The sequence below is a fragment of the Embiotoca jacksoni genome, unplaced genomic scaffold (genome assembly GCF_022577435.1).
Source record: "Embiotoca jacksoni isolate LCO1_2020_lvr unplaced genomic scaffold, fEmbJac1.0.p SCAF_20, whole genome shotgun sequence".
Lineage (NCBI taxonomy): Eukaryota > Metazoa > Chordata > Actinopteri > Embiotocidae > Embiotoca > Embiotoca jacksoni.
This window is the reverse complement of record NW_027185341.1, coordinates 4,414,979-4,440,122: the sequence shown is the minus strand read 5'-3', so window position 1 is coordinate 4,440,122 and position 25,144 is coordinate 4,414,979. Positions and strand designations below refer to the sequence as shown.

At 43.8% G+C, this 25,144-nt stretch overlaps 1 protein-coding gene across 1 annotated transcript in view; it reads right to left on the bottom strand.

The window, feature by feature from the left end:
* The window catches only part of ntn2 (netrin 2), a 31,246-nt gene extending 26,589 nt beyond the window's left edge, over positions 1–4,657 (bottom strand). Inside the window, exon 1 of the mRNA XM_069155756.1 lies at positions 3,552–4,657. Coding sequence (XP_069011857.1) covers positions 3,552–4,602 — 1,051 coding nt within the window. The 5' untranslated portion in view covers positions 4,603–4,657. The remainder of the gene's footprint in view (positions 1–3,551) is intronic.
* Between the last annotated feature and the right edge of the window lie 20,487 nt (positions 4,658–25,144).

The window sequence follows — 25,144 nt, the reverse complement described above, 5'->3', positions numbered from 1 at the left end:
TTCTTGTGCAAAAACAGAATACCATATCACTCATTTCCTCAGTGGACTCAATATGTCAAATTTCCTATTCAAAATATTCAACACCCCACCCAAACGCTGCAGCGGAGCAGGAACTCCAAGGTCCGCTACTAACCGCAGCTCACCTGCATCTCTGGCCAATCAGTCGAAATGGCAACTCAAACAGTCTTCACATGACCTCTGCGTTTAATGCTATGAATGCATACCAGTGTGTTTGGCGCAACACTGGGAGCAGACCTGGCTTTCGGCTGGTCCATTAGGGATGGATGGTGTCTGGCCCTGGGTTCGTAGCGTCTCAGAGCAGCACTCTGAACTTCCTGAAGCTTGAGTACAAATGAGAGAGAGGAAGGGCTGGAGAATAGAACAGCTTGGTGCCGCAGCCAAACAGGGCCAAGATGGCTGCAGACCCAGCCAAGAGTAGAGAGCTACTACAACACTATAAATTATCATCTACTCGGGATGTCACATTGTCGTTGACTCCACAAGAGGCCTCTTCATCTTATACGGGGACTTTGGCAGACTCTATTATGGCATGATATAGTGTCTCACATTTTTAAGTCAACATAAAGTATTTACATAACGGCATCGTCCATGCCAGCAGAAAAGCCAATACTCCATCACAAGCAGTAACCAAATAGCTCTTATCCATCTGTTTCCTCATTCTGTTCTGTGGCTCAAACCCCCGGCAGATAAATCACAGCTTTTTCCATCATGTCTCCCTCAATACAAACAGACACGCTTCTTTACGAGGCTGCCCTCTCTGACTACTACAGCAGGGATTTGTAAACCGATGTCTCGAGGCAGGATTCATAGAGACGGAGGCGGCAGATGGGTGTGCATGGCTTGTGTCTGGAGACAGTACAAGAGTGCAGACGGTAATCTTGGTGCAGGGCATGTCAAACATTTGGCAATACCCAAGAACAATCAATCGGGCCTATTAGAGACAGTGTTCTTGTTGTGCAGGGTACATATAGAAGTGAAGACTGCGAACAGTGAGAGCAAAATCTTTAAAACCTGCGTAGGAAAAGTGCCTTAAGTGGTGAAATCGATTACGAGGTACATCGTTTCTCAAGCACTGACAGAGTCATAGGCAGGGTGTGAAACAACCATTAATGTGACTCTACATCTGCTCACTCTGAATTCCTCATTTGCCACAAACCAACTCCCAGACAACTTAACTCTGTCACCACCGCACAAAAGGATCATGACCTCTCAAACCTCCAACCTAAACACCTCATGATGGCTCTCGTGACACCTAAGGGACTCCTTGGCTCTAAAAGTTGCCACTCATACACACTTTCCCGGTCTACATACTTAGACCTTGCCTCTACAGTGGCAAGCCTCAGGGCTCGCTCCGCGGCCCTCATTTGTGCACCGTGTCAGAAAGAAAAGCAAGCTGAGAAATAAACAAGGACCAAGTGCATTTTAAAAATGGGCTTTAATATATACCGGAGAGGCTTTTTTTAATACTCTCCTGCTACTTTAAGGATATTCTGGAAGCAGCTCTACCGGAATAAGCTGTAAAGAGGCTTTTGGAACATGAAATTTGCGACAACTGGGACTGACTTTTTGGCTTGTTCGGATGTGTGATCAGGTATAGCGTGCAACTAGCAACGGGCTTTAACTGCCCTGTATCAACACAGGGATTAGGTCATCAGAGTTGGCCGGTACAACCGGGCTATTTAGTCAAGAAATTCTGGATAGGAGTGACATATCAATCCCACAGAGAGGAGATCTACGGGAAGCGGGTGTAACACCTCAGAAACAGCTACAGGACATTTGAAAAGAGGGCGTGTGCAAAAGTATGAGGGAGAAAACACTGAGGGATTGACAGGATATTGTTATGGAAGGGGTTTTGTGTGTGTGTGTGTGTTTTTTTTTGCCTGTATCTGTGAGCTGAGTAAGTTAGGGTGTCAAGGAGGGACGAGAAGCCAAAGTCAGGAAGAGTTGACATGGGAGGTTTCAGAGTACAGAGTGAGGAAAGGATGGATTTGTTGGCCGCTCTAATGCTAAAATGGCCTTTCCCCTCTGGCTCTGTCACTCTCTGTCCCCTTTAAACAGATCTGGCACTGTTCAATGTTAAATATGATCTCAGGCCAGCTCACTGGGCAATTACAACATGTTAGAAAAATATACTCTGTTTTTCAATGTTCTCCTCCTGTTTTTTTCTCCCTGGCTGTGATTTTATTTCATTATGGGGAAAGGTTAAAATGAGGACAGTGGTTTGTAATATGGTTTTATTTTCCTACGCTAACAAATTTTTATGACAAGCAAAATTGACCTGAATTAAGTTCCGCCTATGTCTATTTATACTAACAGAAAAATGCTGTAAAATTTGCCACCAAAGAAACATCCACATATTAGAGAATATACCCTGGGAAAAAACACGACTAACATGGCATGAAACTAAAACCTTTGTACAGCCGTAAAATGTATATATGTACTAAGTATTACATCAAAAACCTGCTATCGCAGAAAAACGTAATCCAATACAAAGATAATCCATTTACGTTAACAAAAATTGCAATAATTTTTCTTGGCAAACTGTCAGAGAACATTTGGATGACTTTTACTGAGCACGTCTTGAGGTAACGGCAAACACTGCCAAATAACATTCTTGGATGACTTGGGTGTAACAGTGTGCCAAAGTGTCAAGCTGTTGTCATCCAATGTTTAAACTTGCTGGTGCAAAAAGAGTTTTTTCTCAGACAAGTCCAGAAAACATGATTTTGTTGGGAGCAGTAGCCCTGTTTCCCTGCGGAGGGACGGTAAATTCAAGCGGCTGATGAGAAATGAAGGGAACGTATGGGCTTGTGTTTTCAGACGTGTTGCCAAAGTTGCCAGCTAAACCGCTGCGAGCTACCACAACTTTTCACCTGTACAAACACAAACCCATCCGGCATGTTCTGGAAACACTGTTAATTACCCTTATGACAGACAAGCACTGGTCTTCCTAGTTAAATCCTTCCTTTTCTACCTCCAACCCTTTTTTTTCCCCCTCTGTGCATGTGTACAAATTCAGTTTGTTGGCCTGACTTTACATGGCTGTCTTCATATCCTGAAAATGGGTGATGAAAAGGTCAGGCCATGAAAATGTCCAACAAATGAATAACCACTTTGTATTTTTAACCATTTCCAAATCGTTAGACACCCTACCACATGGGCTACAACGCCCATAACAGCAATTATGTTCCTGGTTTGACTCCCTATTGCGATAGTTTATATGAATATATATATATATATATATATATATATTGCGATCATTTTTATTATGAATACCATCAATGATATGATGTTATTTTGTCATTACATTCTTGTGTGTTCCAAACTGCTTTGAAAGCACCAACCTAAAGTGACAACCAAAATCACTAAGAGCAAAAGTATTAGTTCGCCTCTCAGACAAAGTATTCGCCAAAATCTATATTCCTAGAAATAGTCCGTGTATTTGTCCGCAGGCTGCAATGCTGAAAGTACTGCAAAGTAAAACATGTTTAAAAGCACATGAAGGATGAAAGATAGCGGAAAGGACTTACGCAGACACTCATTGGCCTCGCGAGCATTGGCCCTCTGCCACGGTCGGTCATAGTGAAAGGGCTTGCAGCGGTCACATTCAGGTCCTTCGGTGTTGTGCTTACAGTCACACACCAGTTTGCCTTCCTTGTCTTTCAGACAGCGTGATGCATGACCGTTGCATTTACACCTCCCGCCCACCTGGAAGTCTCCCACTGCATAGAAATAAGTTGGCAGCGTTGATGTCACTGCCATGGGGTCATCGTCCCTCCCTCCACTGTTGCTTCCAGCCCCCAGTCCCAGCTCCCGCGGTATCTGGGGCCGGCTGAAGACCACACGGATATCGGTGACAGTGACCCAGTCCTGTAGGACTGGGCTGTTGTCAAAGTCTTTACCAGAGGGCCGTCCATCCAGAGTGCTGAAAGCAATGAGTCCTCCAGAAAGCGGGTAGAGGTCAGTGTGGCCATCTGTGCAAAGAGCCTCCTGCTCGTTCTGCTTGGTGATGGTTGCCTTGTTGGGCCGATTGTACATACGCCGGCACTGTGAGGAGTAGAACTGGTAGGGCATCCAGGTTTTGCCGTAGTCCATGCTCTTGTATATGGCCAGGGACTCGGGTCGTGGCGAACAGAACTGCAGGCTGACGTATGTGATCTCAAACTTTTTACCCAGTGACAGAGTGAGAGTCACGTTGTGCGGAGAGGTGTTCAGATTCTCCGACTGCCAGCAGGTGAGATTGTGGGCTGAGTTGAGGTCAGTGAGGTAGGAAGCAGGGTGGGCACGGCGAGGGTCAGCTGCATCACAGATTTGGCACGTGCGCACAGAAGGCCTCTCATCGCCCCGCTCCACCACACTGCAGGAACGGGACGGAGGCCGGCCGCAGACGCTGGACACCATCACCTCCTTGCCGAAGGCAGCATTGATGAACTCGGGGATGCAGCGGCGGGCGGCACCTGTGTCTTCATAGCAAGGGTCTGGAGGGGTCTGCTGCCCTGCAAAGGGATTGGTGGCACTGTGGGTGGAGGCTGAGCATGCCAGGAGACACAGGCCCAGCAGGCACCTCCAAGGTTCCCTCATCCTGCTCAAAGGGCCTGTGTTCAAATGTGTGTCTGCGCTTATGCAAGGATGAGGCTTCGTGTCCGTGTGTGTACCCAAGAGTCTGTGTACGGAAATTGAATGTGTATGTGTAGTTGCACAGATGTGTCTGCATGTGCGACTTTTTCCCTGTGTGTGTGTGTATAGTTGTGAGTCAGGGGAAGGAGAGTGTCTGAGCTCAGTGACCCTTCACGTCAGGCTGACCAGAGTCTTTCCTGTAAGAGAGAGAAATAAACAGAAGGGTCAATGTCATAGACATATTTTTACCATAACAGGATATAAAGTGGAAAGTGACACTGATCTACTGCATAAAAACAAGGTTGTGTTTCTTCAAAACCAAATTATATTTGCCCTTATAAAGAAAATGACATCAGATCTTTTGTACTGGACGCTTACAAGTGAATGTTTTCATTGACTAAAAGCCTGTCAGAGACTCGGACAGTTGGATGGGGGGCCCAGGAGAGAGGATGTGCCCATTTAAAGAGAGACATTAGTGGCTGCAAGTGACTGCATCCTGAATTTCAATGCCTGCCGCTCATTCAGTAGTTCTATTCAGGTCAAAACTGACCAAGCCTTCTGGTCATGCTTGAGCAGCATGGCAGTAGTCACCCCATAATCCCTGCGGGTGCCGCAAAGCAGTGGACCGCGTGTGACCCTGGTCAAACGTCTGCTGGAAGAGCTGGTCCTCAAAAAACAGAAACTACTTTCTATACGAGGACATGGCTGTCATTTACTGAATTTTAGAGGAATTTTATAGGGAATCAACCGTCACAAAACTATTGTCACACAGTGCTGACCCTCGAGAAGGCAGCATTATGTTCATTCACTGAGCCAGAAAATTCTCCAAAACTGATAGGTATTTGAAGATTATACTGCACATTAGAAGAACTGAGGCCATGAGATTCCATTCAGGCCTTTCTATAAATCTCTGGGTCAAGATAGGTACCTGGATGGCATCATTCATATGCTCACAGCAAGACGAGAGGCCTCTCGGTCCCAAAGAGAGAGAGATTGAGGGACACGGGGAGAAAAAGCCTCGGAGCAAAGAAAGAGATGTATATGGCCTCAGGCTTTTCCTTCCCTAATCCCCCTCCCCTTTTTTTTTTTTTTTTTTTACTTCCCTGGGTGTCAAATCTAGAAAGCCCCATTTCAAAACAGACAGCTGAGGGGTTGAGAAGGCACCCCAACCCTCTTTGCGAGGTATTTATTAAATGACAATGAATCACACCCACCTCCCCTTACCCTCACACTCCCTCCTCCTATACTACAGCATCCCTCTTCATCTTGGTAGAACAAAAGGCCGCCTCTGTATCCACTTCAGTCAAGTGGGGAAGGCAGACAAACGGATTTAAGGCGAGTCGAAAAAACTAAAACTTTTGTTCCTTTCTTGTGGTAAGGGTCCAAAGCTAGCAACCCTCCAAAAAAGAAAGAAAAAAGAGCCAAGTGGCCAGCTAAATAGGACCAGTCTTCTGTGCTCAAGTGTTTAAACCCAGCCATTTGGCTGATTCTCATGAAGCACAGACTGGATGATAAAGGGAAATAGTGTGAAGGAATTAATTATCCTTCGCAGAAAGACAACGTGGAAGAAAATCTCAAGTACAACTGCTTCCAATATCAGTCGTAGACATTAAGTAACAATACATAATTTAAATACACGTACAAAACATTTGCTGTTACAATATCCCGCTGGATTGCAGGAAATGGGCTCGTAAATGATTGTAGTGGAAGGCCTTGCCAGGACAGATAAGGACATTGATCAATGACATGTGCCTGAGGACGAGGAGGTTAAAGTGGGCATGCAGGCGGGAGTTCATCAGCCAAAGCACTCCATCAAAAGACTGGCCATGGTAAAGCTGGCAGGCCTGACACCCAGTGGGGAGGGCATGGAGAGACGGCTGATAGAATTAGCAACTCATTAGCATCCGGCTTCCATCAGCAGCATGTTCATCTGAGAAAACAGACTGTGGGGAGGCTCAGCGAGAGAAGAAAAAGGAGGCTAGAAAAGGAGCAGGAACAAGAGGAGTAGAAATTATGACAGGTGAAGGAAGAAAGAAAACTAGAGAAAGAGGGAATTAGTCCGATTTGATGGGCATGTCGTTGAGGCAGTTAGAAGAAGTTGGAAAAAGTTTTACAGACAGTCAGGAGAAGAGCTGACAGACACAAGAGACTTAAAAAATAAAGAGGACGAGCAGGCACAAGAAGAGAAGCGTTTTGGTAGATAAGACAGAAAAGAGGGACACACGAGGGGGAGAGACACAGTGAGGGGCACGACAGTGATAAAGCAGAAATGACTGGAGGGAGGGCGAGCAAGGACAGAGATGAATGGGAGCAGTAGGAGAGAGAGGGAAAGTGACAGAGATGGAGGGAGGGAGTTGAGGGAAAGACATAAAAAATGAGGGAGAAACAGAGGGGAGACAGATTAAGGTGGTGGACTTCATTGGCCTGTGTCTGGACTTGGGATGACTAAATATGGAGCGGTCCATGTGCTGCCGGGCCTGCTGGGAGACTCTTCCAGGGTCTGGTGCTGTCAGGCGCGTCTGGCAGATGAGTGTGTAGGTTAAACAGAGAGAGAACAGTGACATGGCTGTTTAATTCCACTCATGCCGCCCTCTAAAAGAGATGCTAACCCTACAGCGAGCCAACTACACTATACTGACTTCAGACTTCTTCCATATCACTCTAAAATCTGCAAAATGTGAGCCAGTTCCACAAAATCTTCCCATAAGCTCTGCCAGGATGTCAGCTCAGAGGTGTAGCTGGTTGACCCCTCAAATACAAAGAATCTGTTTCAGCAAAAAAAAAAATCTGTTTTCAGCATTGACAGCGTGTTTAACAAGCCACAAGTTCCCCTCAGTGGTGGAAAAATTGTCTTTCATTAAATGTGGTTCAAGTAGCAACAGCTGCAAGAATGTCTGTCTCTGACGAAGACAAAGGCTAAAGCTTTTCACAGAGCAATTTGATTTATGTTGTTGGTGTAAACATCATTTTATTCTTCCAGAAAACAATATTTTGACATTATGGGAATTTCACATGCCAAGAGTTAAATGAGAAGATCAATACCACTCTCATGTCTGTCAAGTAAATATGAAGCCACCATCAGCAGCTGATTAGCGTAGCTAATTTAACAGCATCAAAATCCACCTCCCAAAAACCTCTAAGACCTTTTCCACACTAATGCAGATATACTTTCACCCTTTCGGTGTGAAAAACAATTCACAAAATGTCCGTTTTACAAAATAAATCTTTTCTGAAAAACACAAAAATGACAAACGCTCAAACAAGCATGCCAGACCAGTAGGTGGCAATAAAGTCAACATCAACAATACGTCAAGTACCAGAGAAAAACTTTGAGAACACACTGAACATTGATAAATGCTAATGAAAATTAAACGTAAAGATGTCCGCCGTTGTTGTTGTTTCAAGCGCAAAGCAACAATGGGCATGCCCAAATTGAGGTGTGATGTCATTGTCAATCGAGTTTTAAAAAATATCATATTACCATTTAAGCGACCTAAAGCGCTGTTTGTGTGTTAATGAGGCCAAAACATAGAGGAAAATGTTCAATTGCAAAATCTAGCCTACACATTAGTGTGTATGAGGCCCTCATGATAAAGATCGAAGCTCACTAAATAAAACCAGAGCTGAAGCATAAAAATGTCACATTGTTGTAACAGGTAGGAGGATTTCTGTTATCGTTGGACAGACTCAGCCTAGCCTCTTCCCTCCGTTTCCAGTGTCTAAACTAAATTAACTGTCTGTTGGCAGTAGCTTCATAGTTACAGTGCAGACAAGAGTTCTATATTCCCCAAGCTATTCCTCTAATAAATTTAGAGTTAATCCACATATCAAAAGATGTGTCAATCAATCTAGAAGGAATATTGGCTTCCAATCTATGTTTTTATTTCGGCTGTTGGCTACCCTTCTGTTTACATTTTGATCCCAGACTGTGGCTTTTAAGTTGGCTCAGGACCAGCTCACAAACCTACCACCATCTGGTAAGTTAGAAAACAAACTGCTTCTGTGGCGGTGAAGCCATTTCAAGTGAATGGCTGCTTGGAGTGCAGCGACAAATACAAACTGCGTAGCCAATTTGTCACTACAACATTCCTCTGCAGATTAATGGCAAGGAAAATGTACTGAAATGCTACAATCCCCAGTGGCTAAGCTACTGCAGTGTTAAATAATTTGCTCATTAGTAATATGGGCACAGAATGAATGAATGAATGAATGAATGAAAAAATTATATGGGGCTTTCCGAGAGGAAGCCCCCGGTATAAGAAGTTGTGCTTCACCACAAATGCTACTCAGGCCATTTGGCAGCTAGAACAGACTCAGTGGTTTTAATCAACCAGTGACAGCCCAATTAGAGGAGGTAGATGATGGGGGGTGGGGGGAGAGAAAAGGGAAATTAGATTTAAAAAAAAAAAAAGGAGGTGGGTGAGCAATAGAGGGAGCAAGACAGTGAGAGAAAGCGAGGAACAGGAAGATGACAGGGTGGTCTGCTGGTTTCAGCGGAGACATTCCAGGGAACGTTTTTTCAGCTTCTCCTTGTCACCGGGAGATCATCCCATGTTGAGTTGTCTCTCTTTCAAGCGTGGGCTCCTCTGTCAGAGTTCACAGATTAGGAAAACAGAAGTCGCTGAGAGGCTTTATTTGGCTTGGGTGTAGAGGAGGGCGTCAGGGGAGGTGAGAGGAGAGGAGAGGAGAGGAGAGGAGAGGGACAGGGACGGACAGGGACAGCTGAGCCACTTTGTATCCCAAGTTGGAGCCCTTCACGCTGCTCCAGAGGGCTGGCGTGGTGGCCACACTCAGACAGGGACTGAAGGGAGGTCTTTGGGGGTTGCCTGCCTCAAATGACAGCAAGCTGGGGTCCACGCTAGTGCCCCTGCTATCCCTCCAGCCTGCTGTACAGTAATCCCTCGTGGGGTTATTACTGGCTGCGCAGAGCCATGGAGGGTTTTTTAATAAGCGAACAAAAGAGCCACCTCCACTCTTTTTATCATTATGGAAAGATATGAATATAAAAGCAGTGAAGAAGGAAGCAACAAGGTCAGGACTGCACATGGTGTGATGGTGGTTTCAGCTATTCCTAGTACCGTTCAGGGCTCACATCTAGCTCTGAATCTGTGTATTCTTTTAAATTTACAAATTTATTTTTAAGATATCAAAAGTGTTAAAAAAAAAAAATTAAAAAAAGTTTCCATTAGCAAGTTGACAGGTGTACGTCTTTCACCTTCTGTCCCAAACGAATACAGTTAACTTATGGGTCATTTGCAATTATATAAAACAGAGAAGAAAAAAAAAGCAATTTACTATAGTTGAGAATTATTTGAGATGTTTTTGCTTAATAATTGATCTAAACATCAATTTTTCTGTGGATCGAAAAACACATGAACAAACTACTTGGTTTAGCACTAATCATCCTTTTTTTTTTAACCTACACACACACACACACGCACGCACACACACACACACACACACACACACACACACACACACACACACACACACACACACACACTCACTCACTCACTCACTCACTCACTCACTCACTCGATAGGTAAATAAGCCTGTCCAGATGAATCAACATGACTGACAGGCCTCAAGTAACGGGGGTCAAATATTAGCAGCTCCTTCTCCTTGAAGATGTCTGCCTCTGCAGTGGTGACAAGGATCCTACTGTGTATCTATATTTGTGTGCGTGCGTGTATGCGTGCATGCATGCGCATGCGCGCGTGTGTGTGTGTGTGTGTGTGCGCGCGCGCGTGCGTGCGTGCGTGTGACAGAGAGTGGGTGGGTGGTGGACGTGGGGGTGAAGGATACGCTCAGTTCCTCACTGGCATTCATTAGGGACTGAGGAGGAGGAGGGGAGGAGGAACGGGGAGGGCCGAGGGCAGGAGGGGGTCAACTCTCACAGCTGAGGGCGTCATTAGTGGGGAGATCACTGACAAATTTTTAAAGCCCGCTCATGCCTGCTCTGAGGTTCCGTGTGTCTCTGGAAGGTTTAATGTGAAAAATATCTGCTGGCTTTTTTTTTTTTACTTTAGTCTTATTCCAACCTTCAAAACTGATCACTATCACCTCCCTGTTACATTTAGAGAAAACTGCTCTACCTAAACGAGAGGCTATCTGCGACTGGGATTACAATTAGATAATACATCTCGGGTTTGAAAAGGCCCAAGAGGATTTAGACAAAGCAGGGGGATCCAAAGAGTGTCTTAAAACATATAAATAAAATCTTCTTTACCTTTCCATCTGACAGAGAGAGACGCTGCAGGGAGAAACACTGAACGCCCAGCAGAGGAATGCAGCAGCTTCTGTGGTCCAGCCCACACGGCTGCTCTTTAAATCAACAGAACCTGATCCAGAACCGACCAGGAGGAGAGAAGACAGACAGCGCAAGGTGGAATATGAGGTCAGGCTGGTTCACACACAAAAACACACACACACACACACACACACACACACTGACAGGAAGTTGTGCTAAGCTACCGCTCTCTGTATTTATGCACATGTACAGTTTAGTCCAAAAGTAGGTGGAAAAATGCTGATCGGTGAAGTTGTGGTGTGTTTTTCTGTTAATGGAGTGCTCGGTGAGGTCAGTGTTTTTGGTGAGAAAATGTGAGGCGGACAGAAGGGAACGGACATGAGCAGGCAGAAAGTTTAAGGCATCGGTGACTCACTAGACTCTGGGTGAAGCAGGGTTAATTTGTGAGAGCTGAATCGGACAAAAAAAAAAAAAAAAATACAGACGAGGTGAATAAAGAAGACCTTTGATATCAGGGTTTTCTTTTTTCCCGCTAACTGTATTCTCACACACGTCTCCACACATCCAACTGCTGTGTTTTCTGCTACAGTAAGAGACTGCATGCTGCACTTTTATATTTGACTGTAGCACTGAAAATACTTCCGCTTAGAAAAGTGAAGAGGAAAATGGAGAGAAAGGGAAGTCGTAGTGATGCTCAAGTAAACAAAAAGCAATAGAGTTCAACTATAAGGTGACTGAATTAAATTTTAAAGACCTGATATCAACCCATAACTTTATATTTAGTTTTTATCAGTTTACATGTATTTTAACAATTTATTATAGATAAAATCCACAAGTACTTCTTTGATAAAAAAAAAAAAACTTAAAAAAAAACATCTTGAATTCTATGAACAAATCAATAACAAAACTTTAACTTAAACATAAATGACACTATAAAGGAAGCAGCTGGGTTTGCAACTGCATATTACTCCCAGAGGAAATCACAAACTAGAACCAAAACCTGAAGACAATAAGCACCTAAGGATCCATTTCATTTGAGTAACATAATTATGGATCTGAAGACTAATAGGTTATAGAACAACCATGAAGCTCCCACCAACTTTAGTCCTGAATAACTACAATTTGTTGTACAAATGAAAACTATGGGAACTTGTGTAAAAAGGAAGAAAGAGCTGTACTTCATCTTGGATTTTTAACTGACAGGACAATGGAGTTGGGGGTGAAGGGACCAGAGTCCAAAAAATTTATAGCCGCCTGTGTCAAGCTGTGATTTTTTTTTTAAGTACAAGAAATATTTCCCCTACATGTGCTGTCAAGATGCGCCTGAGAAAGGGATGACACCCACGGTCCGGCGATGGTGGGCAGATTCCCTCTCAGAGTTTGTCAGTGGATGAAAGCCGTCATGCAGCGGGGTTCCGGAGATAATAGAGACATGCAGGAGATGCTGAGAGGTTCCACCCCCTTAAGTGAACACTTTTCAGTGCAAGTGGGCGGACTGAGTGCTCCGTGGTTGAACAGTTCCCATGGACAGGAGCACAACCTCGACCGCAGCTTGAGAGGCAGGTGAGGTGTTCCTGGATTTGAGAGGAAGTAGCTCGTTTAGAAGGATGGAAGGATTTAAAGAGAAGAGAGGTGAACACTCCTTTGAAGGTTGGCTGCGGTAGGCAGAGCTGCGGTTTTCCCAAAAAAGCCCCCCAAACAGGAAAACAGTCTCTCTCTCTCTCTCTTTTTTTTTTTTTCCATTGCACAAGAGCAACCTCTACCCCGAGAGCACGGACCCGCTTTGAACTCACAGGGGGGAAAGAAAACACAAATCATTTTATTAAGTGCTTGGAATACTCGCATGGTTGCGTACGTTGCACTTAAACACACACGTTGTTGACGGACAAACATGCTCTTGAGTGTCCGTATTAATATAGAAGACGCGTTGTAAAGGCCGCCAAAGCTTGTGACTCAGCAGACTGCCTTCTTTGCTACTCTCCTCCCCATCTCCACCTTTGCTCATTCTCCCTTAGGAGCAATCTTCCTGAACATTGGGGGTTATTTGCCTAAAGGTCAGAGGTCAGAGTCTAAAGGCCCTCGGTGTCTGTCTTCTGGTTCGGCTATCGTTAACATGCTAATACGCTCGCCGAGAGCTCGTCCGGGTTTATGGAAGAAGCCTGCTATTTTAACAGTGTGTTGCTTTGCCCTTTCTTCTCAAACACTTTGTAGCTGTCAATGAGATGAGCAAAGCTGCAGCACACTGGAAGGATCCATTCTCAGTGTGTGAACAGTTACACACAGACAGAGTGTAGTTCTGTTGGAAAACTCATCTGTCACCCCATCACACCTGACACCTCCGACTTTTCCCTCAGTAACTGCCTGTAGTTAAGTCAGATAAGCGTACTGATAGGTACTAAGTGGGCACACACACACACACACACGCACACGCGCGGACCTCACACACACATATCACTCTGCATCTGGACGAAATGTGTGGCGAGCGAACGCAGTGCCTGGCAGGGTGCAGGAAGTGGCAGGATAAACCATGCCCCTGGATCCTCCCACCGCTGCGAGAGGCGTCTTAGGTGTCACTCTGACAAATGATGGGTATTTTAACAGGAAAGGTGAGCGCACACGCACACAGCCACTTAAGTCGGCAGTAAGACGGCGTTTTCGCCTTCATTCTCGCCTCCAAAGTGGAGTCGATGGATGTGGGAGTGAGTGTGTAATGTGGGTACTCTCTCGCACCACATTCATCTCAAGGTCTAAATAGAAATGCAAGGTCAGGCGTGGAAATGATCCAGGAAGGAAAGAACATACAATTTCTACATGTGAATTTCCACATGGCATCAAATCAAACATCTCTGACTCTTGCATTTGCTCTGGAATTAGTGTCCGATATGGGAGCTGTATTATGAAAGTTCTGATCTCCATCAATAGTTTCACCAGCACAGTTGAGCGGCGCTAATTCTTTATACCGACTTGTGTCATCTGTTCAAAACGACAAATGCTTGACTTGAGGAGGGGATGATGTTACACCCAGCAAAAACAGAAAAGCAGCGACTGACAGAAAGAGAGATCTAGCATTACTTCGCCCCTGTCAAAATGCTGAAGCCACAGAAGAAAAATATATTGGAAGTGTTGACTTTACTCGCTCAGGTGGAGGGAGCCAAGAGTCCCGAGGAATCCTGCTTTTCAAGGCAGCAGAAGAAAACGATCTGCTTATGTTCCTGCAGCTTTCTCCTTCTCCGTCCAGCCGCCTTTCTGTGGGGTTCATAAATACCACACGCAAGTGCCTGCGCGCACGCAAACACTTCCAGGAGTGACTGAAATCTGCACTATGTTGCTTTGGATTAGCCTCTACATCATGTGCCTCCAGCTGCTCCTGGCTCTACCTCCCTCACTCTGCTCCTGATGGAAGCAGGGTGTGATGCAATTAAATAATGATGATTAATTTGCAAAAACAGGGAGGCAGTGGCCACCCTCTTGATGAACGGCTCGCTGCTCCACCAGACACGTTCAACTCCTCTGGTTGAAACTCTGCAATCCACATTCTCTCTGACCTCGGTGAGGATTCAGAGGCCTCCTTCGTGGACTGATTCCAGTCATTTGCGGTGAGTGAGAGAAGTAGGTCAAGTGGCTGACACTCTTTCAGTGTGCAATAGGGGCATACTTTAGGTCTATTGAAGCAGTTAAGATAAGCAATCAGTGTGGGACTCTCTCTTTCGCTGGCAGACTTGTAGCAGCTTGAGAGCAGAGAAGAGTGTAGAGAGGGTGAGGCTCATCATTAGAGTCAAGGCCATGGTTTCCTGTCACACCTTTCCCACTATAGACTTCAATGCCAAATCAAGTTTATCATCCCTTAAAGGCTCCACGTGTCAGAAAGTAGATAGAAAGAATTCAGTGATCTTTTTTAATAATGAAGAGTTGTACATATTATGGACAGATTGTTTTGTCTCATTAAGAGCAAACAACAATATGTCATCCAATTTTTTTTTTTTCAATTTCAAAAATGTTCTTAAATATGCACGTGGTTGTGTCAGAGACAAGAAAAATACTGTGAGTGACACTGGGAGGCTGAGTTAATGCAGTGCCAGCAGGACAAGAACCGAGCAGCTGATCCACACCGCCGCTATTAAATCTCACGGTCTCCGCACTTCTAGCACCTCGCATTAAATCCACGGCACGGGCTGTTTTTGGCCGTTTTTCGCTGCGACTCGCAGAGGGTGTGAAGCCAGAAGGGTAACACCTGTCTGTCCTGTCCGCCACTCTAATCCAGCGCGCCTCGGTGATTCAGCAACCCAAACACCTACTTACAGTCACACGACCTCAGTCTGTAATAAGGTAATGACAGTCATTGCTTTCATTTGAAACAAATGGCAGGTAATGGACAGCCCGTCACAGCAAGCGCCGTGACTCACTCACTTCTCTAAGAAAATAAGTGGTGCGTAAAATTGAAATCTGCTCTCCGCAAAAAAAAAAAAAAAAAAAAAAAAAAAAAAAAAAAAAAAAACACGGACAGTTTATGTATGATAAACAGGCACGGTGACCCGCAAATTATAAACTTACCCCAATGTCAAGTCGTCAGTGTCGCTGACTTTGTATGATAAGAGACGTCCCCTGAGAGAGATCCACACCAATTAGCCTGGAGGTTCTCTTCAGAAACTGTCCTCTCCAAACGCAAAAGTGTCTGTCTTTCACACATTCGCCTTCTTAAGATATAAAAGGACGAGAGGAACGCGACATGGTCGTAAATGAGAGGATACCGAGAGGAGGTGGACCACTGGACCCATCCGCGCCCGAAGCTCAAACCAACTGAAAACTGTCCAGTACATCCATATGTAAAGCGAGCCCGGGGTAGGCTACTCCCCATTAAAATCAAACCCAGATTTTCCCAAACCATGTGTGCGCAGGCAGCGAGAGCGAGCGCGAGAGAGAGAGAGAGAGAGAGAGAGAGCGAGAGAACGCGAGAGAGAGAAAGAGCGAGAGAGCAATATATTCAAAAAGCCCCACTGTGTTTGGTTAAATAACGTTTCATTACACCTATAATTTGGTCATGCGTATAATTTAGTTGTGTCGCCTAAATTACGCGCAAACAAAAATAAACTGTTTCCCAAAGAAACACTTCTTTCAAGATTTTCTCCTCAAAACAACACAACTGGTTTCATTTTTACAACAAAATACCTCCGCTGCTTTACGGACTGATTGTTACTCTGCTGCCTGCTCTAAATGCTCAACGGCTCGCTGTGTTCACAGGCAGCCATATGGAGGTCGTAATGAGCACACAACGTTGAACCTGTTGAAACAGAGTAAGCTTAGCGGGGCTCCGGGGCCCGCAGAAACAAGAGGCAGATGCAGAATGTTATAACTTATTAATTCCAATAACAGTCCAACACATGTTGGATTTATTAGCGTACACGCTCATGCGTCAAGGCTCCGACAATGTTGACGTTTGGATGGGTTTATTAATACGTGAAACTCAAAGCAGCATCAGAATATGATATTGGCTCGCGGTGGCATCTTGAGGATGGTGTATTGTGTGTGTGTGTGTGTGTGTGTGTGTGTGTGTGTGTATGTGTGCGTGTAAAGAGAGCTTCGTTTTGGCTGAGGAAATGTAGCCCCGCGCCCTCAGCCATGACAGCACCACATTAACTCATTAGGTGCGTTCATACTATGACTTTATACCCCAGTTTTAGTGCCCTGGTTAAAGAGCGTGTGGTTTGTCATGATGAGTGTTTGCAATTTTATACAGGCCGTCAGAGGAGTGTGTGCGTAAAAACGCACTAGATTGGTCACTGGATTACGGGGACTTTAGAATTCAAACAACTACTTCTGATGTAGCCTAGATGAATTAACTATATTAATATTGACATTTTTTTTTTTTTACATTTTTACAAACAAAAACAAAAAAAGTCATAAGTGGTGACTTTTGTTAAAGGCATTAATGTGTTTATTGAGTTGCCTGTCACGAATTTCAAATTGTCTCAACCGTACACATCTGACCACGACAATGCAGTTTATAAATGCGTGCAGAATAACATATGTTACATCTGTAAAAAAAAACCAGCCCAGCAGAACTGCGAGGACGTCCACAATCCACTACATAATTCCCGTTAATTTATAGGCGACGGCTCGCGTGTTGCTTTGCGTGTTATTGCAGGTGCAGGCTGCCCACCGACGGGTCATTATTCGAGCATCGCGGCCGATCAAATCCCGGGCACCTCCTGGCTCCGCTGTAAGCTGATCAACATTCCTCCTGTAGGCTATTTACTGTACCATCCTCTGGGGGGAACAGCCCGGCCCGGCTCGACTCGGCCCGGCCCGGCCCGGAACCCTGCTGCGCTTTAGTGTCTTTATTTCAATCAGTATTCTCAAACAAAGACAGTTTAAAAATGTATTAGAACCCGCGGATAATTAAAAATAATAAGCATTAACCCCAATCCTGTGCGTGCGTGCGTGACGCCCACTGAACACACCTGGAGCCAATATACTAATTAACGATGTCAATGAACACAACGGAGCAGAAGAAAAATGAAAACGACACCGCCAGTTAATGGATTTAAACACAGAAGGGAAAACTGGGGCCAGCTTCATCAAAAAGAGAGGCAAAAAACTAATTAGATTTAATTAATGGACGAACAAGCGCAAGGTTATAGAGTCGATGTGCACAGAATATTAAGACTTGTCGTGCTTTTAGGCACACATTGTGTCCTTCCACCCAATTAATTTATTATTTTTGGTGTTAGACCAATTAGGTCAGTTAACCATCTCATAGTTTTTATACTCTCATTTTCTGATATTCTAACACAAATCAGACCTTAAAGGACTGTTTCATCGGCTTTGCAGGAGTATGAATAAATTGTGTGATGAATCTACTTTGTTCTCATATCTGTAATTTTATTTGTTCGTGTTCAGTTGCCTTTATGTTTGTTCTTTGCAACCAACTTTGAGATTCCTCAGTGAGAATGACGTTGTAGGCACAATTTAATCATTTGTTTCCAATTAAAATGCTTGCGTTTAGACGGAGACCTTTGAGAAAGTAGGCCAGTAAATAGAGAAATTGAAACACACACACACACACACACACAGCAGGCCTTCATACATTTGGTCCAACAAACATCTTTGGAAGTGAGCAAAACACTTAAGCTTTAGTTCGTTAACAGGACAACAAACTAAAAGATTCTGCTGCCAGTTATAATACCACATGCTCATTGACAGCCTGTACTTCACGTCCATGCATTTTCCCCAGATAGGGCCAATTTTGACACATTTCTGTGAAATAAAAGGAGCGCCACCAACCAGCCACTAATCTCGGTAGATTATCTCTCCAGTTACAAGTGGGAGACATTGGACTGCGTTAAAGACAGAATGAAAGAAAACAAGACTAACAACAGGCAACACACTCACTTGCTGTCAGATGGGATTCAAGCGGGGAGCTCTCCTCGGTCCTTTTAGAGTTGTTGCACTTGGATCAGTCCGCTGATTGTGTCTGCGGAACAAGCCTCAGTGGTCTGTCTGTTCAAAGCCCGGGGCTCTCAGCGCGAGGTTCCCTGCGGCGGACACCCCGGAGAAAATGTCAGCCTCCGGCTTTTTCCTCGCTTCATTTTTTGGCACCCCTGCTGTTGGGCGCAAGGAGGGATGCTTACCTTGTTCAGAGGGAACCCCCCCACCACCACCTGGGTTTCAGTGGGGACAGGCCGCCCTCTTGTGGCGAAACACTTGTAACACTCAGTCAGACGTTTGACCTGAGCTCCACCTGCACAGATTTAACATCATTTTAGCTTCCAACCATTGTTGTTCTTGCCCTCTTAATGTTACAAGTCCTCATAATAAGAGACCTCATAACAAGACATTAATAAGAAACATTATTTAGAAACCACCTCTAAGTAATGATAGAGCCATTTGGACTTGTCATTGGAAGAAAAATGCAGGCGTTACTAATAAGGTTCATGATGTTTCATTTAGTTGTCCCAGTAAGTGTTGCGAGTGAGCCAACACACAGTAGAGGTACCGGCACTAAAACACCTCAAAGGAATGCAGTCGTCATTAATGTTATTAGTTACACCTGCATTTGATGAGTCCATATTTTTTTTCAGTCAGAAAGGTCTGTAGCTTTTAGCTGAAATTAAATAGAATACAATGACTTCATGTGAATGAGTGAGGTCCTCTGAGCACACATATTATTTTGCATGTTAAGATTAACTGGGGAAGAGATCGCATCAATTTTTAATATTAAGGTTTTTTTCTTTTATTCAGTGTCTCTGTTCAGAGCGTTAAAAAAAAAAAAAAAAAAAAAGTATTACAGATTTCCCCACTGAGTTATGAGCTTGTTTTAATACATGAATATGTAAACCGTGTTTTCATGGCCAAATTGTTAGCCGAAATGGAAACAATCTCAAGTGTGATGATAAATGATTTTGTAAATGTTTTCCTAAAGATTTCTCCATGCACTTTAGGAACCTGACCAACACAAAGCTCTGTGGGTGTTTTAACAATGTTTGTCTTCACACCAAGTGTTTCTGATGGACTGGTGGTTCCAGCAGAGCTCAGCTGGGATATTTTTTTTGAAGTATAAAACCCCTTCGAGCTATCTCTGACTCCTTCAACATGTGTGAAATCTTCTGACTCTCAGCAGACATAACAGGAAGTGTTGGTTAACATCACCGCCATACTGTCTACATAACCTCACACATCTTATTTAATAAGAGCAATTAGATTATCTATATGGAAATAAATTGACTAGAACCATGAACCTATCATATTATCATCAGGACTTCAAACAAACTAACAATGTTGTCAACAATGTGGACCAGTTAGGACATAGCATTCAAAATATGATTATTTAATGAATGTTAATGTTTCCAACAACTCTATCTGAAGAGGTATATTTTTTGTACCTTTATTGTACAAGTGTGTGATTTATATTGTAAAAGGATGTTTTTTGTTTAACTGAACAATTTATTTTGAAGCCGTTTCAAAGACAACCATCATCATAATTAAACTATATTAACAGGGTGGGATTACCAACTAGGCAAAGTAGGAAACTGCCAAGGGGCCCCAGACCCCAAAAACCACAAGTTCCGTCATCTCCACTTTCAGTATTCTGATTACATATGCTCAACAAAAGAAGTTATTTGCATCCTGCAATATTAGCTAAATGCTGGCCCATATGTGGGGAGGCCCTTTGTTGATAGTGTTCTTTTTTGTAGTTTATTCAAATGATCACAGACCAAATCATTCAGTATTATTTCAGCACAGGAGGTCTGCTTGCATTATATGGGAACTTAGAAGGAGGAAGGGGGTGGGGTTGTCAAAAGCATATTTTTTCTCAAGGGCTCCTAAAACCTGGCCATTCATTGACACAATTTTCTCATAAGGTACCCACTAAAAATATTTTATTTAATAGATCCATTCATCGCTAAATAATTGATAAGGTCAGGTATAAGCCACTGATGAATGTTGTCAAACAATACATTAATACCCATCAGTTACTTATTCTCTAATAAACCAAGGCAAAAATCAGTCATCTGCAATAACACATGCAGCAATATGGATTATAATCCAGACACTTTGTATTTTCCCCAATGTTGCCAGCCCACATGTCATTCATTCATTTTATTAATTTCCTCGATTACTTTGTGAAACTCAAGTCAATTATGTAACAACTAATAGAACCATTTGTAGCCACTTATAGCCCTTTTATAAAAGACATACATAAAGTTGCAGCATTATGGTATAAAGTGAGTAAATAGGTGATTACAAATTCTAAATATCTACAAAAGGTAAATGCGTTTGTTTTTTTGTATGTGTTAGGGTGGATGCTGACATCTACATACACATTTGATACACATGATAATGGTGTTATTTGCATGATTTTATTTTTCACGTTCAACTCGGTTTATGAACAAGTGATTGTAGTTAATTCTCCAAACAGAAAGCTGCCTCTCACACATCTACACACCTGACACTTCTCCCCCCGCTGTAATGGTGCTGTTGGTGGGAAGATACCTCCACCTTCTGTGTCGCTATACAGTAATGTGAACACACTCCATATTAACACGCCTTTACAGTCAGTGGTGGAGAAGTGGGCCAAACACAGGGGCACGTTGGAACCCAACCGACTGTTAATTAGTTGCTGCTGGTAGGAACCCCGTAGAGGATGAGTGGGTGGGGTTGGAGGAAGGTTATGGCAGGTTTTTTTTTTTTTTTTTTTTGGGAAGGGGGGGGGGAAGGAGGTCAAGTTAGAGAGAGCACTGAGGGCACTTTAAAAGACACTGAGGTTTCATGTAAAAATAAACAGCTTGAGCCCCTCTCAGCACACCCCCGATAATAACGACAGGCGCTCGGGGAACCCCGCCTGTTTACTTTCCCTCTGCCAACTCATCTTAAGTCGAGACGGCATCTTGGCATTATTGTATACATCCTCCTGGACACTCACTCGCTCAGAGCTCAGCTGCCACTCCACTTCAAACACCAAAGGCCTGAGTGGGAAACGGAAGGGATATTAATGGGTATAATACCAGCGCGCGTGTGTGTGTGTGTGTGTGTGTGTGTGTGTGTGTGTGTGTGTGTGTGTGTAGGCCCTCTCTGTCTCTCCTTGTGTCACACTCATTGCTTGGGGTGTGCGGTATCAACATGTCAACATTAAGGAAAGAGAGCTATCAATAGCTCTTCTACCAGTATTATTGTCCCATCCATCATTTTGACATCACCCCACTGAAGGTGGTCTCCTCCCAGCTCACACTGATGACTCAACCACAGAGAGTTTTTAAATGAGGATACCTTGAGGCCGCAGCTCGGAATCTGCAGTAACCCAATCTGCACTCCTGAGCACTCGGAGGATGTGTGCTGGCCTCTTTGTGTGTGTGTGTGTGTGTGTGTGTGTGTGTGTGTGTGTGTGTGTGTGTGTGTGTGTGTGTGTGTGTATGTTGGCTTGATGTGGGATTATTTTTGGGTTAGCTGCTTACATTTGACAGCAGTGACTGTCGAGGATGACGATGGGAAATTGGTGTTCCCACTTGGTGTGTAGTGCACGTGTGATTAACCCACAGAGAAAAGGAATAGCTTGGAAGTATGCGTGTGTTTTTACATACATGTATGCATGTCTGTGCATTGAGGAGGGGGGGGGGGGGCGTTCAGGTGCCTCTCTGGTGGTATTTAGACCCTTCATTTGTGTGGAATCCAGCATCATTATCCCAAAGTGTTGCCAGCTGGAAGCGCTTGGGAGTTCCCATTTGAACTCGATGTGTGTTCCGAAGACGTAGAGAGACCGAGAGAGTCAAAACTCTCTAATGAAAGCTCACGTTCTGGTTCTCATTCCGCCCCGATATTCATGAGCAGCAGAATCTGGCACTGTCTTGCTGATTAGCTAATAAATTGTACGGCCACAACAATGCCACCCAAGGCTACAGAGCTGCTTTCTGAATTAGTCGTAATCCAGTGTGCTTGAAGTGGATGATGGTGGAGGTTCAAGTCGAGCACACTGATAATGAATAATGGCCAAATAAATCTGCAATCAGTTGAAGCAAAACTTCAAATGTTTCGGTATTTATCTTCTTGTCTGTCCAAGATCATCAACATCAAAATTGGAACTAGTTTTAATTGGTAGGGAATCGTTGGGTTGATGCACGTGGGCAGCTAATAAGGCACTAGGATTCCAACTTAATTGATCAACTGTATGTTAGTTTATGTGCTGTACTGTCACAATTAACCCCTCGATCACCAGAGTACCAAAGCTCTCATCGTTGCCCTGTATCTGATAGAGTAATTTTTTTTTAGCCGTGCTGGTAGCATAGCTCTTAGAATGACAGTGATGGTCCATCAGCCAGTGCCCCTTTAAATGTTCCCTTGTTGTCTAAAATATCTCGACTTAAATTGGATTGATTGGTACATTGGTAAATTTGGTTCAGATATCTGTGATGGGTCATGCATCCTAAATATATTCAATGACTTTTCCTCAAGTGCTATGAGGTTCTTTGTTTTTAGCAAAATGTCTCAACAACTACTTTATGGATTGTCCAAAAATATGGTGGTTGGTACTCCAATTTTGCCCTTGGGACAAATTTTTCCCAAACTTTGGTTTCTCTCAAAATGCCTGCAAAACTATCCCTCTGTTGTACCTTGTGCTGGTTAGCAAATGTTAGCATGTTGAACTACTGTAAGATGGTAACAATGCTAAACATGACACCCTCTTAACATCAGCATGGGCCTGGTGATGGACTGGCGACCTGTCCAGTGTGTACCATGCCATGGGATAGGCACCACCCGCCATGACCATATATGGCATGAAGTGGGAATAGATGACAGCTGGAACATCAGCATGTTCACTTTGTAATTTTAAAAATGCTAACATGCAAATGTGTGTGTGTGTGTGTGTGTGTGTGTGTGTGTGTGTGTGTGTGTGTGTGTGTGTGTGTGTGTGTGTACATGAGCTGCTCACATTACTGTAGACTATGATGTAAGGAGAGTTTATACATAGATGTTTTTCCAGATTATTTGTACATGTGTAGAGTAAGAGTGGGTTATTCTGATTCTTATAAAGTCCCAGTGATAATTATGTCCAAGTTAACACCCCTTAAAAACTGCTTCATTCCAAGACAATGATGTGAACATGATGGTAATACAGATCCAGAACTTGTAAAACCTCAAAAAGGTCAGCTTCTTAACTGCTTATCACTGATTTTTACAAGCATAGTGTACATTACACACACTTTACTGCGCGAGATAGCACAACATTTTCACCACTAGATGACGGTGTTGGTCTAGTTTGTTCCCCCACCTGCTGTGCTTGTTAAGCAGGTCAGAGTAGATGACCACTCACCAAGGTCACGTCCAGTCAAAGAAGAATGGTCAAATATTGTCACCAGGCTTTTACAGACAATTTGCCAGACTGATCTCAGGTGACCAGTTGTGGTTGGAATAAAAATCTGTTTGTGTTTCAGGGCCACTCTTGTAAACATGTCATCAATTTCGCACTCTCCAGGTGGAACTCCTTGAAGTTTGACACAAACAGTTTTATTTTGTACATGTCAAGAAATATAAAAAGGGATGGTTAACTTTGTCCTTCGAAAGATTTTAAAGCGTGTCTGTTTTTCTAAAACCGGCTTCAGCAGGTATATTGATAGTTTCTAAATCAATAACCTTAAATATCGAATTCAGTCAGTGTGGCGTTGATGTTTTCTGTAAGGCTTAAGTCTCAAGTATCTATGGGTAAAGAGTATTCTTTGTCAGGCTCAGTGGTCAGCTTTCCGTAGTCATTTCCGTTCACAAAAGGGGTATTTACCTTCAATATGGTTTGCATAAGCTGTAAGGAGGCTCAGGGTGGGTCAGTAATTACAATGCAATTTAAAACCAGGCCTCCCATTACTAAAACGATGTTTCTTCTCACCAGTCAAATAATATTAAAGGGTCATGATGGGTGGTATGACTCAACTTTTAAAATCTCATCAAGGAAAAGACAAACTGAGTTTAATATTTAGTCGGTGGTTTTGCTATTTGTTTTTTTAAAGGGACTAAAGCAATATTTTTATTTTGTTTCTCTTAAGTGATACATCAAGTTTTGGGGAACACTATGGGAAAATCATTTGACAATTGTCCAGCCAATTACCAGAGTATTACATTGTCTTGTTCATTGTGGTCCCTTTCAGTGTAACATGAACCATTCCTAAATGAGACTAAATGCTCTCTGATTCAAACAAGTGCGTAGCCATGTTCCCATGGGGTCAACCCTTGTGCACTTTGAGCTGAAAAGCATCCTATTTGGCTCTCCCTTTACAATCAGATCCTATTGAAAAGTGCATGCAGGCAGGCATGCAACAACACACACACACACACACAGCGACGCACAGACACACACAGGAACCTGCCTTCTTTGAGTCTAAACCACTATAGCTGTATATGTCCATTCCCTAATTGGTGGTTCTTCTTTCAAAGGAGTGATTATGTGTGTATGTGTTTAGAGCCGTCCTCTCTTTGCAAGGCGTCTCGATTCAGTCCATCTCCAACGCCAGAGGGGACAAAAGAGGCACCCGTTCCTCCGCTCGGGGCAAGGGGCCGTTGACACCAATAAATCCCCCCTTCCACTTCCTCCCCGGTGTGTTGGGGTTATGTCAGGAATGTCCTGGGTCCTATTGTCCCCTGGTGCTCTGTTTTTGGTAACCCATCACCAGGCATTCTCTGCTGCTCAGAGTGCCTCCTCCCTCCCCCTTACACACCAACACACACACATGCACATCCACACCCTGTGGGCTGTGTGTCCCTTGGTCCCTAACTCTG